Source organism: Anopheles aquasalis, chromosome 3 (genome assembly GCF_943734665.1).
Source record: "Anopheles aquasalis chromosome 3, idAnoAquaMG_Q_19, whole genome shotgun sequence".
Taxonomy (NCBI): Eukaryota; Metazoa; Arthropoda; class Insecta; order Diptera; family Culicidae; genus Anopheles; species Anopheles aquasalis.
This window is the reverse complement of record NC_064878.1, coordinates 44817732-44831563: the sequence shown is the minus strand read 5'-3', so window position 1 is coordinate 44831563 and position 13832 is coordinate 44817732. Positions and strand designations below refer to the sequence as shown.

General features: G+C 47.9%; 1 protein-coding gene across 1 annotated transcript; it reads right to left on the bottom strand.

The window, feature by feature from the left end:
- Positions 1–2602: 2602 nt before the first annotated feature.
- On the bottom strand, positions 2603–13206 carry LOC126576687 (venom prothrombin activator vestarin-D2-like). The gene is made up of 3 exons (XM_050237993.1): positions 12657–13206; positions 12386–12567; positions 2603–2811 (listed from the first exon to the last, which is right to left on the bottom strand). The coding sequence occupies exons 1-3, from the start codon at positions 13204–13206 to the stop codon at positions 2617–2619; spliced, it is 927 nt and encodes a 308-aa protein (XP_050093950.1). The 3' UTR covers positions 2603–2616.
- Between the last annotated feature and the right edge of the window lie 626 nt (positions 13207–13832).

Below are 13832 nucleotides of genomic sequence, written 5' to 3'. Positions count from 1 at the left end.
ATTTTCCCGATTATGGGAAACGTGCGCGCCATGCGAGCGGGTGTTATGGCGACGGTCGCGAATCGTCCAGCGATTTTGCCTCCGGTAGCGCTAGTAACGTGCCAATAGCCCGTAGCTCTCTCGCTCTCGTTGTCCATCGTGCTGCTCCTTACAATCGCTTTCCACGCGAGTGAGCCACGAGGTGGTGAGGGTTTTTTTGTTGCGTTTTTTTACTCTGGACACCGGGATTTTGCTCGCTGTAGCTCAACTACAGCTCCGGAGAAAAGTAATCCTCGTGATGTGGCATGACACTCTTGACATAAGAGAATAAACAATGCCTTCCATGTTTCTCCAAAGGGAAGGAAGAGAAAAGGGCTGCACAAAATTCATTTTCTCTAGATTTATCGAGTAGATTGAATATCGATCCGTGAAGGTGGAAAAGTGATGAAGATTGTCAACCATCCAGGCCAGGTTTGTCTGACCGCACGATGGGTGGAACACATGGTGTACCGGTGTTCCCGTTCTCGCCTGCTCGAATGCTTCACTACTTGCTAGATCGATATCTATTTTCGCTTACGATCCACAATGATGTACATTGACGTCCTGTTTAAAGACAAGAAAGAAAGTGATGAGAAGTGATGTCACTGCTGCACCCAAAGACAAATCGAAAAACAATTCTATTTCGCTTTTAAAACGGAAGTGTTGTGATACTTGTTGTGATATCGTCGTAACAAATGCGATAGAAGCACTTTGAGAAGTTTCTCTTTAAGGTGGTTTCAGGAAATTAAAAAGATTTACATTCCATTGAGCAGAATGCTAGAAGGTTTGCAATGTATTGTCAAACTTCTAGAAAATAATCATGAGATAATATTTGTTTCGGATTGTACTTTCGCGTTGATCATCGATTCTCTCTTTCCAAAAAACCGTACCGCTGACCATCGGGGCTGCAAAAGAAAACCTTCAACCGCGGGAAAAACCCCTACAGCAGAGTGGAAGAGAATTTAATGAGAAAATGGATTGGATATGAAATAAATTTCCAAACGCAGGTGCATGTGCAAACGTGAATTCAATCAAAATCCATAACACCCGGCTCGGCGATACGAAAATGAACGTTTTTCGTTAACCGGATTGCACCGGAAAAGGGAGTTCCGGGACCTTGGCCTAGGGCAGATTAAGCATTCATAACGAAACAATAATGTAACTCTCGCAAAAAAGGCCCCTAGCACGACGAGTCCCCGAGCAAAATGGCTAGGAAAACATGAAAATCTCCTTTCTCCCCCCGCTCCTCTCCCTTCTCGGGATACAGAGCTCCCAAGCAGCAACACAAAATGGTTGACATGGTGTATCGTTTGACGCGAGGGAACCGGAACAGTGAACAGTGAAAATGGGGCAAAATTATAATTAAAACAATAATCAAACTTTTGCCCAACCGAGTTTCCGAATAGTAGGCGTCTCTCCCCTTTGTAAAAGGAGTACAACAACGAGAACAGAGAAGTACACAAAGAAAAAAAAACAAATAGAAGCAGGAAAAAGCGAAAATGGGCAGCCCAACCAGATAATGGAATGGAAAACACCAGGAGCGTGAAAATGAGCGAACGCCCAGGGATGAACGGAATGATATTAAATGCGAAACGAGTGAGTGAATGAATGGAATGAACGAGAAATGTTTGCGACGAGCTGCTGACTGCTGGAAGTGGTGGAAAATGTGCAACCTTCCATCAATTACAAGCGAAACCCGCGGGATGTGTGAACGAGATGGTGGCTGATGGGCGAACACGGCAAAATGATGACGTACAAACGGGAACGGGAGCACAAAGGATAAAGAAAAATATAGAGCAAGGGCGCTAGAGAGTGAGGAATAAAAGGGAAAATTAAAAAAAAAAAAAACATTCAAAAAACGGCCCAAGGCACAGCAGCTGGACCCCGGCCATAAACGGCACACTCATTTCATTCAAACACACCTAAACTACCACACACAAGAGGAACACAATAAAAAACACGAAGACAGGAAACAATTATGGGAAACGATTAAAAATAACTGTTAAAATGGCTAATTATTTCCATTGAATTACTTCCACTTCCGTGAGTGCCGCAGGCCATTGCTCCACTGTGGTGATATGGGAGGCGGGTTGGTGTAGAATATGGAAGGTGCAGGGCAACTCTCCGTATGCCAGCATATGCTGAAGCGTTGGAGGTGTAATAAAAAGATTTACCATAAGAATGGGAATGAAAATACCATTCAAGTACACCAACACACACCATGAAGTGACCAGGAGCATAAGTTACCCCGTGGCGGCCATAAACACATGACAACCACAAAAACACAATCAGACATACAGACCCCCTTCAAACACTCACACACCAGTAGCTAGACTCTAGTGTTTCGGAATACGGTTCCGCCGGTTGTGCGGTTGGTGGTCGGACAAGATCGGGGGGGAAAAAAAAAGATTACCCAGGCACCCTGGTGCTGTGGTGGTGACGGTGGCAGTGGCGATGGCGCGGACGATCTCGTTTAATGTTGAATTGCAGCTCAATGACGTGCTGCAGAAGGACGTGAGAATTGATTGCCTTTTGCATCGACGTTCCGGGGAGATGTCTCTCTTTTCCAATCTTCCACTTCTGGGGCCGGGGCCATTTCTAGCGATCCCGATCCCCAGGCGAACGGTGGCCGTTTCGGGGTGGCTGTAATCTGTGGTTTGGTGTAAGGTGAGAAAACTTTATTCTTGGATCCACCCCTTCCCTGAGCGGGATGGGTTTTAGGTGATAGAAAGAAGTGGTTCTCCAAACCAGAAAACCACCAGAAGAGTCGGTTGCACCCTCCTGTTGCAGTTGACCAGGAGGATCCGTGATGGATAGAGGAAAAGAAGAGGAGAGAGAAATTAAGAAGAAGAAAAAACACAATAGATAAATAGATAAGTCAGTTCGACCTGTCATTGTAAGATAGCGTTGGTTAAAAAGTCATTTGTTTGTCATCGGTGAACCACAAAATCCGGCCGCAGCGGAACCGCAACGGTTCACGGTGCTGCTCGGGTGTCGAGATGAATCGGAAGGAAGGAAGTACGAGGAGAAACGAGAAATTATCTGAAGAATAAATTATTATTATAAAAAAACCATCAGTTTGTGTCTAATTGCATCTTTGAATGTCTGCATGAGTTGAGAAATCTATTTCTCCTATTCCTAGAAGGTCTGTTGTAGCGCCTGATATGTAAGTAAGTATAAAAAAACAAAAAACTGCAGCATACAATAGCGGGTGCGTCAATATTAACAAGTTGATTTGCAATTTTCAGAAGATGGAAAATTATGCTGACTATAAAATGGTTGTTTAACATACAGTTAGTGCTGCTGAATTTGATCTGTTAGTTGAATTATGTTGTGTTGTTAATTGGTGTGGACACACTTGTTTCAAATAATCCTTTAAAGCTTTAAAGTGTCTTTAAAATCGTTTTTCTATTGACAAATCTTTCAATCTAGCCTACAAACACTAAATAACGCAACCTATTGCGCCTGTATGGGTCTCTTTAAATCATTAGCTCACTAGGCAGTAGGAACTTTCGATTTAAGTTGTGCAAGACTGGCAACAATACTGAACAGTTCCCCGAAAACCACTGACTGAGCAGCTCTTCTCTCAATAAACAAGGCCCATAATCCAAAATGCGATCGTCATCACCGTCCTCAAAGCGTAGCCGTCGAAATGGAGATCGCTGCAAGCCGCGTGCCGCAGGTACTTTTGCTTTCGATTTCAACATCATTCAAAGATAACAAACTCAACGCTCGATGACGATGGTTATTGGCGAGACCCACGGAATCCTTTTTCCTGAGTATTGTTTGAGCAATTCGAATTGTAAAATTGTGCCACTCGTGGCACGCTCGCGCCGGCATCGTGGAGTGCTGGAGACAATGGAAAACGGCAAACCGGGCAATGAAGTGCCGGTACTTCCCGAATCTACCCTGTTGCTGGCAGTGCGTGATCCGGCACGATTCATGCACCGGTTTTTTGAAACAAACAAACTTTCATCATAAATAAAAGTGCCCCGAGACGAGACCGACGAGAGTTGGGGCGTTCCGGACGGTGAAACTCCTGGCCTGGCCGCTGATCCTCTCTGCAGCATCGCTGCCCCGGGAGAAGGTTGTTGCGATAGCCGTGGCCTGCTCGATCGCTTAATTCGCTCGTGACTGAACGTGACAGGATTGTTTGAACCTCGGAGCCGCAAGGTAAAGCTCAGACCACCAACCTGCCCGTCTGTCCGCCTGTCTGGCAGCGGTCTTTACCCCCAAAGCTGGAACACACGACAGGAAACATCATAAAATTGAAACGAAATAATCTCATACACGGAGCGGGGCCGCCTCAAATGGCGAACTGCTGGCCAAAACAAGTGTAGATTAAGAGAACTGCGCGCCGCCACTGGCAGTCGGTGCAGGGTGGAAGTGATGGTGGTGGTGCAAAACTTTGGTAATATTTTTAATTTATTTGAGAAAAAGTTTCTGGGGCTGAGTGCGTTGCGCGCGGTGCGTTCACTTTGGCCGCCGAAAGTGAAAGAACGGAAAAGCAGAAGAGAGGTCCCGAGAAATGGTCCCCGGGGAGGGAATCGTGAGGTCCCAGAGCCCCACTGCCCTGTCCTGAACTGCCACACCGTGCCCTGCAAGACACTCTGTGAATGATTAAAGAGTGATTCCGGAGGGAAAGGCGCTCGAGATGAAGCGAAAGTCCAGAGAGCGGACCTCACAATTGAAATTGATTGGCCAATGGTGATGCTGGTGGTCGTGGTGATGGCTAGCTGGCAACACATCGTTGACCTAAGCCAACGCACACAAAGCATGTCCCCAAGGAGTAGTACGCGCCATCGCTCCAAATTCATCCAAAAATTCGGATGGCTTCGCGATGGCAGCACCTCAAACCAAGCTCCCTAGTGCGTCCGCTACTCGCCTGGCCCTAAGTTAAACACTTTGACAGAGCAAATCAATCAACCCGCGGTCCCGCTGGGCTCCGGCATGTGACGGAAAATGATTACCATCCCCGGGCTTCTTGTCGGCTGTCCGGGCTGTATGGAGGGAAAATTTGAGCTTATGAGCAGCCAACGCCAGCGCTTGCTGAAGCTGATTGGCACCTTTGGTTGCTTTGGCGCGGTGCCCTCGGTACCGTAAATAGTTTCGCAATCATTTTGTTTCTTCCACCGTAAACCATCACCCTCTGAAGGGTTGTTTAGGGGTAGCGGTTCGATGAGGGAAGAAAAAAGTCAATTTGTTCTTCTTCAGCAGCAGCAGCAGCAACCAGCCAATCGATTCGCCTTCAACGACGACGATGACATGTTGCCTTAGCAACGCACACAGTCACAGCCAACACACAAATTGGTTATTGCTGGTGCAGCAGTGCCGTCTCAACAGCTGCAGTCATCGTCCCCTGCGCTTGACCTCAAAAAACTTGGTCAACCATGCTGAGTGGCCTGATTGATTCAACTTTTTCCATTTGCACCCCTCCCCCTCCGCTTCACCACCTGCACCTGCAAGATGCTTCCCGCCGAAGGATCTCGACGAACGAAAACAGTGTCTTTTGCGCTATTGCTTATGAATGAGCGAAAAATTCAAAACCAAACCACTGCACTGTTCTGTGTGCTGTGTCTGGGCCAGTGGGCTAGTGGGGCGGTATTGGACGACGGACGGAGTGAAAGAATAAACTTTTGGCCAACAGTTCGGAGCGTATGGTGTGCAGCTCAGGTGCTGGAGCTCAACAATTTCTGCGGTTTGCTTACAGGTTTTTTTTTTGCTGATCGAAAGTGCATTCGTTGTGTTGGGCCCGTGTGCACCACAAGCGCACAAGGAGAAAGGGCACAGCGGTAGTCAGTGGTAGCAAGCAATTCTGTAATTGAACCACACTCCGGTAATGCTCGTTCGTTCGCTCGCTCTCTATTTCCAGCGAGCAGTTCGCAGTGGAACGTCGTACCGGAGCGTATGTTGAAAATATGTCGGAAATGCAATTTCGAAACATTGTAACGAAGAGTTAAAAGTTATCATGCAGCTGCATTCGAGGTGCAGCATCCATTCCTGATGCTGCTGCTGCTGCTACAGCTACGGATAATGATTTGGAATTTTCGCTAAATTACGAAACGAAACCCTCGCACGATGTGAGTGGTTGCCGAAAAGGGAGGGAAGCACGTAACATTACGCATTATGCAGTACGCGAAGTTAGGTGTAATTACAGTCTGCACTCGAGGTGCTAGGGTTGTAATATCGAGTGCTCCGTTCCGGTAGATACCGCACCGACTCGCAATTGAGTTGGAAATTGTTTTTAAATTTCCACTTCAACTGCAGTTCAGAAGGCAACATTGAACGCTAAAACGGGAACGGGAATAAGAGGTACGAGAGCGAGAAACAACCGACCATAACCCTGATCCTCGAAAAGAAATGCTGCGGCCGGTGCCGGTGAACGAAACCATTAGCCACGAAAGTAAGACATTAACAAGGTAAAGATTAACCTTTCGAAGGGCTGCAAATTACTTCTCCGCAATGCTGGTCCGTCTGCTGTCCCAGACCAGTCCTGTACCCCCTTTACCCCCCGGGACCCACCCATTGGTGCCGATAACTTCGCTCGTTTATCGGACAGGCGGACAGGCAGGGCAAACTGTCAAATTATGCGAGCTAATTCAACCCGACGTCGGTTTGGTTCGCGCGGATCTCGAGCGAGCGCACCGCTACGTGTATCGAAATTGAAAAAAAGGAAAAATAAGTTTGATCAGACCGGCTGCCAAAAACCACACCGAAAACCCCTTTTTTCTGCGTGGGAGGGGCGTGCCAACATAACCAGCGAACGGCATTTGGACAAAAGGTGGCAAAAGGCATCGGGTGGAAAACATGCGCTCGCTCCTGCTACTGCTGCTGCTGCTGCTGCTGCTCCTGCGAGTCCGAAATTTGTGCCAAAACTTTTCCGAATTAGTCAACGCCAACGAAGGTTGATTTATTCATTATCTGCATAATAAATTTCGGAAAGTTTCTAAATTAAAATCACCCAACACACACCCAATTCATCCCCTTTCCCCACGATTAGTGTCACGCGACACCGAACACTCGGAGCAGCGTGCAGAAAGGGAAGGAAAAATAAAGCGCACGGAATTGCACGGTCCTCCTTCAAGTTGAAGTTCTTTTCATCCATCCGTGAGCTTGGGAAGGACGTGACAAGGGTGCCGCGGAAATCGCATCGCAAGCCAACAGCGGGTGCAACGGAGCGAACACAAGAAGCGCTGTCGGTTGCAACGACAGCTATCTGCAACAGTTCGCTGACTCTGTCCATTTTATCCCGCCATTCACCTTCGACGGTCGCGATTCTGGAGGGGTTTTTTGAAGGTGTTGACGGGTCCTTCAAAGTTATCCTTCACCAACCCAACGGGCAACGGTACGCTTTGCCAAGGACACGAACACAAGGAACCTACCAGCCAGGAGGCGAGGGCGCGAGAATAGAAACGAATAAAAATTGTAATTATTCCTATTCGAGTGATGCCATAATGATGGCTCCATCATTCAAGGATAGTTGGGTGGACGGTGGAGGGTGGGGGATAATGATTGAAATGTAGATGCAGTTGAAAATCCGGAAATGTGCAGCTACCGTAACAGAACCGATCCCGTGGATTGTTAGTATAATGCATTAGCTTGCTAGCGAATGTGACAAGCAGACTCCACGGAGAAAGAGAGTGTGTGGGAGGTTTGAAGGAAAATTTAATGTTCCACAAACTTCCGTCCATACTCCCTCACTGATCCCTCGCAGGGGGCGAGAAAACTTGAGAGGATTAAAGGGGAGAGCTGGAGCACATAGAAAACAGGGATTGTGGTGTCAAGGCACTATGGTACCGTACGATTGTAACCTAGCGGTCAAAAGGGCTGCCGTGGTTGTTTTTAGAGTTCTTCCGGTAACTTTTTAGATTTCAATTTTACTATAAAAGTATCTGTTAACTGATTCAAGCCTTTTAGTTGATATGATTCACTAAATTTAATATGCTTTCATTGCAATTAATTTCCAAATAGTTGTTCATTAGGAAAAGATTTGCATTTATACTCAAAGTTAAAGTTTAATTCATTTCCTACAATGGATAGATTTATAGAGTAAAGAGAAAATAGAGATTGCACAGATTTGTAGAGTGTAGAGAAAATATAATAATTGATCGCAATCAGCACAAACTCAAGATTTTCTTCACAGCGCGAAGCTTTTAAATTAGGTAGATAGCGTGTTTAAAATATTGAACTGCAGGGTGACATAGTCCAGATAAATGGACCACCAGTGGTTCAACATTGCAGCTTTGGTTCCACGTTTGACCACCATCGAGCCCACAGTTCGATAGCGCACCCTTTTCTTTCGACCCTCTCGTGTCATGTTTGGAAGAATAACTCAGCCTTTTTTCGCGCTAGCATCCCTTCCTCCCCCCCCCCCCCCCCGCCCCCGCCGGGGGTTGTCTTTTATTAGTCTTTGGTGCAGAATATTGACATTTTGAAGCCCGTTTTGAACTTTCTTCCACTCAGGAGCCACGGTGCCAACGCAACGACTCACATCTTGCAGCCCGCTTCTTCCGTTAAGCTTCTCGAACGAAACTTTATGTGTGATTCTTGTGTCCACGCGTACGCCAGTGTGCAGTGGCTCGGCAATTTCCTCTTCTCTGTAGTTGCTGCAACTTAGTTTCTCTGGGCGTTGGTTTTTCCGTAGTTTCCAGGCCGGTAGAATAAAAGTTGGTGACCAGTTGAGCACGAGTTTTCGAAAGAAAACGTCGCCAACGGAGGAATGGAGCAGCTAGGTGGTAGAAAGTTGAAGAAATGAATCGTTAGTGGGTAAAGTTTTGATATCGAATTGATAACGAGAAAAGTGAAATTGTCGAGTCGGCTCGCGCTGGCAGGAATAACATAAAAAAGCAAACTCCCGGAGCAGACGAATAAGATGACAAAATGCCTCACCATCTTCGCCGTCGGCACGTCAGCGCATACAATAACGGGAACGAAGGAGTGGAAAGTTGATTTTCCATTGCGGCCCCCACGAACGGGAAAATTGTGATTTCCTTTCGATGGTAAAAAGAACGGGGGAACCAAACATATTTTTTTTTACCTCCCAATAAGAACGAAGAAGCAAAATAATGAATAAACCAACAAGAAGGAAGAATCGTGGATCAAGAACCGAACGAGCAGCTGCTTCCACCCGACTCCGAGTCTACGGTACGTCCCGTAGTCCCATGCATGAGCATTTGCTCGCATCCGGATCGCATTCCAAAAACTGCGCACGTAAAACTAATTTCTTACATTTTCCGCATCATGAATGGTATTCGTTGGGATACAGAGCGATCGGAAAGCGAGGGAGTGCAAAGTTTTCGTCTAATTTGCCCAAAGGAATCCCTCACTATTTCGAGAATGATTTCGTTCGGTGAATGGATGTCCCACTCGTTCTCTGATTGTTCGGTGGTTTGGTGAAACTGTATTTCACCGAATAAATGCGACGTGTTTGTGGTGGAAAGATAGTTTTCTCACAGTTTTGTAGTTGCCGGATGAATGAAGTTGTTTTAACAAAATCATCAGCATGATGCAGCAGAAAAAAGTTGTTTAAATGATTTCGTGGTTTTCCTTTTCAATTCGAAATGTTGCTTTATGTTGATGGAAAAGTAATTTACTCTAACTACCGATGAAACGGAGATTCATTATTTGACATTAGATCATCGTAGTGGTGAATCAGGCCCCAATAGATCGTAATATTATTGAGTCAGATGACATTATCCAGATGACTGATGTAGCATTGTGGCTAGCTAGAAATATCTCGAAAGCTAGAAATAATCGAAAATAAAGGAATCTGATTTAGATGTAAAATCAAGTAATGATTCAATTGTGCTTGATTAAAAACGTTACGTTTGATGTTTTTAATCAAGACGATCTCCAAATTCTTAAAATTGTCCACAGTAATCGTTGCATTTCATCCGGAACAGGAGCCGAACACGAGACGAAACAGCTTGACAGCGTGGGTATCAGCTAACCGGACGAGACCACCGCCAGACATGATCGATCGATCGCGGCAAGACGGCTACTGATCGACCCAATAAGTGTCCTTTCCAAGCGAACTTTCTCCTCGCGTGAGAACTGGGTGAGCGATAGGAGCGATTTGCATTATCGATGGCTGGCGCGAGAAATTAGTTTAATGATTCATGGAAAAAGTTTAATTTATATGATAAATTGCGCTGCAAATTTGCTACTGAAGATCTGATGGTTTCTTCCCTGCGGGCCACTTCCCTTTTCACGATGTGCCCTCCATCCGCCGGCCCACTTTAAGTGGCTCGGTAAATAAGAGAAAATTTTGGCCAATCCAGAGGGGCCGGCGGCTGCTTGGGTGTGTCAAGTGCCGGCTGGCCAGCCGATACTCGAGACTCGAAACTTCCCCAAGCAGCAGTAGCACTTTGTGTCTGTCTCGTGGTCCGGCCTGAGTCCGCTGCGTGGCGGTCTAGACCGCCAGCAGCCGTTAACGACTCTATGGGCCAGTTTCAGGGGTGAAAAGGGACGGGCGGGGAGCGGTGGCTTTGTGGAAGTTTTCTTCTCGCCACGAGAAGAAAAGAAATTCTCATTAATATTCCCGAGCAGCCAAGAAGATGATGGGAGTGTCAGAATGATTAGTTGGTTCGAGAGACTGAAGTCTGCGTCTGGGACTAGTAGCTCTTCTCTTCCATGGCAGCGCCATCTACCCAGGAGGGACTGCTGGAGGAATCTATTCCAGGAACTGCTTGAGACACTACCATTCTGCCCAAAACGGACAATGACCAGTGCGGAGACTGAAACCTCCCGAGTGGCTGTAAGAAGACGTATAGAATCGATTGGTGGGCCATTTCTTTTCTGCCTTTCCTTCAGTATTATCCTCCGCTTTCGGCTTCCAAATGGCTTGTCCCTCCACATAAAAGAAGGGGAATTCCCTTCCGTTTTCTATTTTTCTCGCACCCCGTACCGGATTCAACATGTTGTTGAGCTGCGCTATCCATTCCCATATTTTAAACCATTTTCCTTTCAATACCCTGCCAGGGCCGGTGTGTGTATCCGGAAAAGGGAAATGAATTGGAATATGGAACCACCATCGATGCTGGAGGAAAGGCCATCCGGATATCTATAAACGATATTTCCATTCCAAAGGATTCAACATCCGTCGCTCTCTCACTCTTTGTGCAAAATATCTCTGGAAGCGTTTAGCGTAAAAATAGGACGTGTTACGTATGACGTTTATAGTATTCGTCGTAGTTTGGAAATCGATATTAATGTGATCCATCGTTGCCACACCACAAACGCCACACAATGCGTTCCAACATAATGTCAGCAGCATCAGCGACAGGATGTGTTAAAGCATCCCGAAAGCAGCGACACCGTGGAGCTCGTCCCCAGCGGAAGCAACCGGCTGGTTAGTGCCGTTTCCGCTCAGCTAACTATTTCCGACAGTAACAATATGTCAGCATCGGCAGACATGGGTTTTCCTGCTGCCGGAAAACATTCTCTCGGCAACGGGGGAAAAAAGAAGAGCAACAACGATAGAAAAGAGAGAAAGAGAATCAGAGCGACAGTGGCAACAACTTCAATTCTCGTTCTTTCTCACAACGGCAGTAGATCATAATCCCACCACTAGTCGCTGGTGTGCTGCCCATAGAGAAGTTGTACACGGAGCTGCGTAAGTACCGCCTCGTTCTAAACCCTCCAAGTCCGACTTACGCTCTCGGTCTAGGTCTTAGAGCTCGTGCTAAGACGTTCCGCTTGTAAGAAGCTTTCCAAACGGAGCTCCATTTGTTGCGATCCATTTGTGGAGTCTGGTGGGCCGCCTGGTTCACTGTCACTGATCGGCCGTGGGGCTTCTTTCATTGATATTTAATGCCTTTGGTCATAAAAGAAAAGTACCGATCCGGGAGCAATCCGGAACTCACTCCCTCGTGCCAGTGTGTGCGAGGGCCACGCTACATCGCCAATCGCCCCAATCGGAAGTCTCGCAATGTGAAATGACCCATTAGGGACCCCAACGCTACCCCCCCCCCCGTTGCTGACCCTGTTGCTAAAGCTCAGTAGCCAAGCACTGAGCATCGCCTCCGCCTCCTACCATTTCAGTAAGTAGCTTCGGAAACTGTTGATTAAACGACGATCGGTTGACTGAAACCGAAAACGGCGATTCGTCATCGTCGTCGTCGCCGGGTTGGTCAGGTTGTCTGCTACCGACTGTACAGGTGCTTCACCCGGCGGAATGGTTCTCTTTATTTCAATTATGGAGTCACCGAGCATCGTTACAGTGCAGAAGCTTCTGGGGCTGCCAGAGGAAAGGAACGGGCATCAAACCGAAAGCTGAAATGGAACGTCATTGTGGTTGTTGCTGCTGTTCCTGCATCGTGTCCTGCTCCGTTTGCTCGGACGTTCGCTGAGCCGCACTATGGTCGGCCAACTGCTGCTGAATCCAGTCCGTGTAGTGGGCAACATTGAGCAGGCTGGTCAGCGTGTTGACGCCACACAGGTACTTGCCCTTAGCCGCCAGCCCGAACGTGGTGATGCCTCGCAGAAAGTATCGATCCCCTTGCTTGACGTAGAAGCCACTACCACCGCTACCCTTGCAGACGGGAGTTACTGCAAAGGGGAAGACGAGTGTCCAGAGATTACATTCACTCGCGAGATTACGAGAACAAACTCCGGCATCCCGTGAATCGGTAGCTTACCGGCACAGAAGAACTGGTCGCCTGTGAACAGCCGCTCATCAAACGATTCGATGCACTTCCGCTTGGTGCTCGCACTGACCTCCAGGATCTGCAGCACGTAGGTGTACAGATTGTGTGGTCCGATGCCCCAGCCCACGGTAGTGCCTAGCGTGCCTTCCAAGTGATCCTGATCTGCGCCCGTGCCAGGTATCGCACGCCATAGACAAGCTGGTTGCACCGTTTCACCGTACGGGAGCATGGTCATCAGTTCCAGCAGAGCTATGTCGTGACTGAAATCCTGTGCCCGGTACTCGGGATGAAGTAGCACGCGCGACACACCAATTCGACCTCCCTGCTCCGGCTGCGTCAGATCGTAGGTTCCGTAGCGGACCGAGAGCATCTGAGGCGGGTAGTTGAGGACGCAGTGGGCCGATCCGACTACAAACCAACGGCTCACAATCGTCGCTCCGCAGAAGTAAAGCGTCTCACCGTCCACGGTGCGGTACAGGCCAACATGGAACGGCCACAGCTTGCTACCGGTCTGATTACCGGTCACTCCACACTCCACCATGTCTACCTGCCCAGGATCTGTCTCAACGGCGAAGGAAATCTGCAAAATGCTCACAAACACCAGCTGTCCCCAAAGCCCTTTGAGGCACATTTTTCTTTGCGTTTCTTTCGCACAAATTCGTCCAGATGTCTCCACGGACACACAAGCACACAGATGCAATATTGCGGTGGAAGTTGAGGGGAGGGGAGTGGGAGAAGAATTGAATGAAAAATGTCCTGGCGAACACGGACTGCGAACACACTAAATCAAATCCACTCTGACTGACCAAGCGAGCGCACCGGCTCGTTCACCTTGACCAACGAAGCTGTCTGTCCACCAACCTCACAGAGTGGTAGAGAGGGGAAAAGATGGGGAACGGGGTTTGTCACGAGGGAGTTCCCCCCCGGGGGGCTCTAACACGGGACCGACACGTTGCTAATCTAGTTTTTGGGGTTAGCAAAAGCAGTCATTAAAAAGTCATTACTGTTTATCGGGCCGGTTTGTGCGTTGAGCGTACAAAGAGATAGGGAAGAGGGCGTAGCGAGGGGTTGGGAGCGGGGGCGTGAGGGTAATAACAAGCGTCACCGAGTCATAAAAATACTTCCTCGCCGCCGGGGGATGGGCGGACGAAGCGCAGTGACACGCGA

Bases quoted from the DNA above. Each gene is read 5' to 3' on its own strand.
- LOC126576687 (XM_050237993.1), bottom strand. From the start codon at position 13,206: ATGGTGGAGTGTGGAGTGACCGGTAATCAGACCGGTAGCAAGCTGTGG. The intron at 12,568-12,656 runs GTAAGCTACCGA...TCCCCTTTGCAG, and splicing joins CGACCAGTTCTTCTGTGCCG to TAACTCCCGTCTGCAAGGGT. The intron at 2,812-12,385 runs GCCGACCATAGT...GATCCTCCTGGT, and splicing joins ACTGGATTCAGCAGCAGTTG to CAACTGCAACAGGAGGGTGC.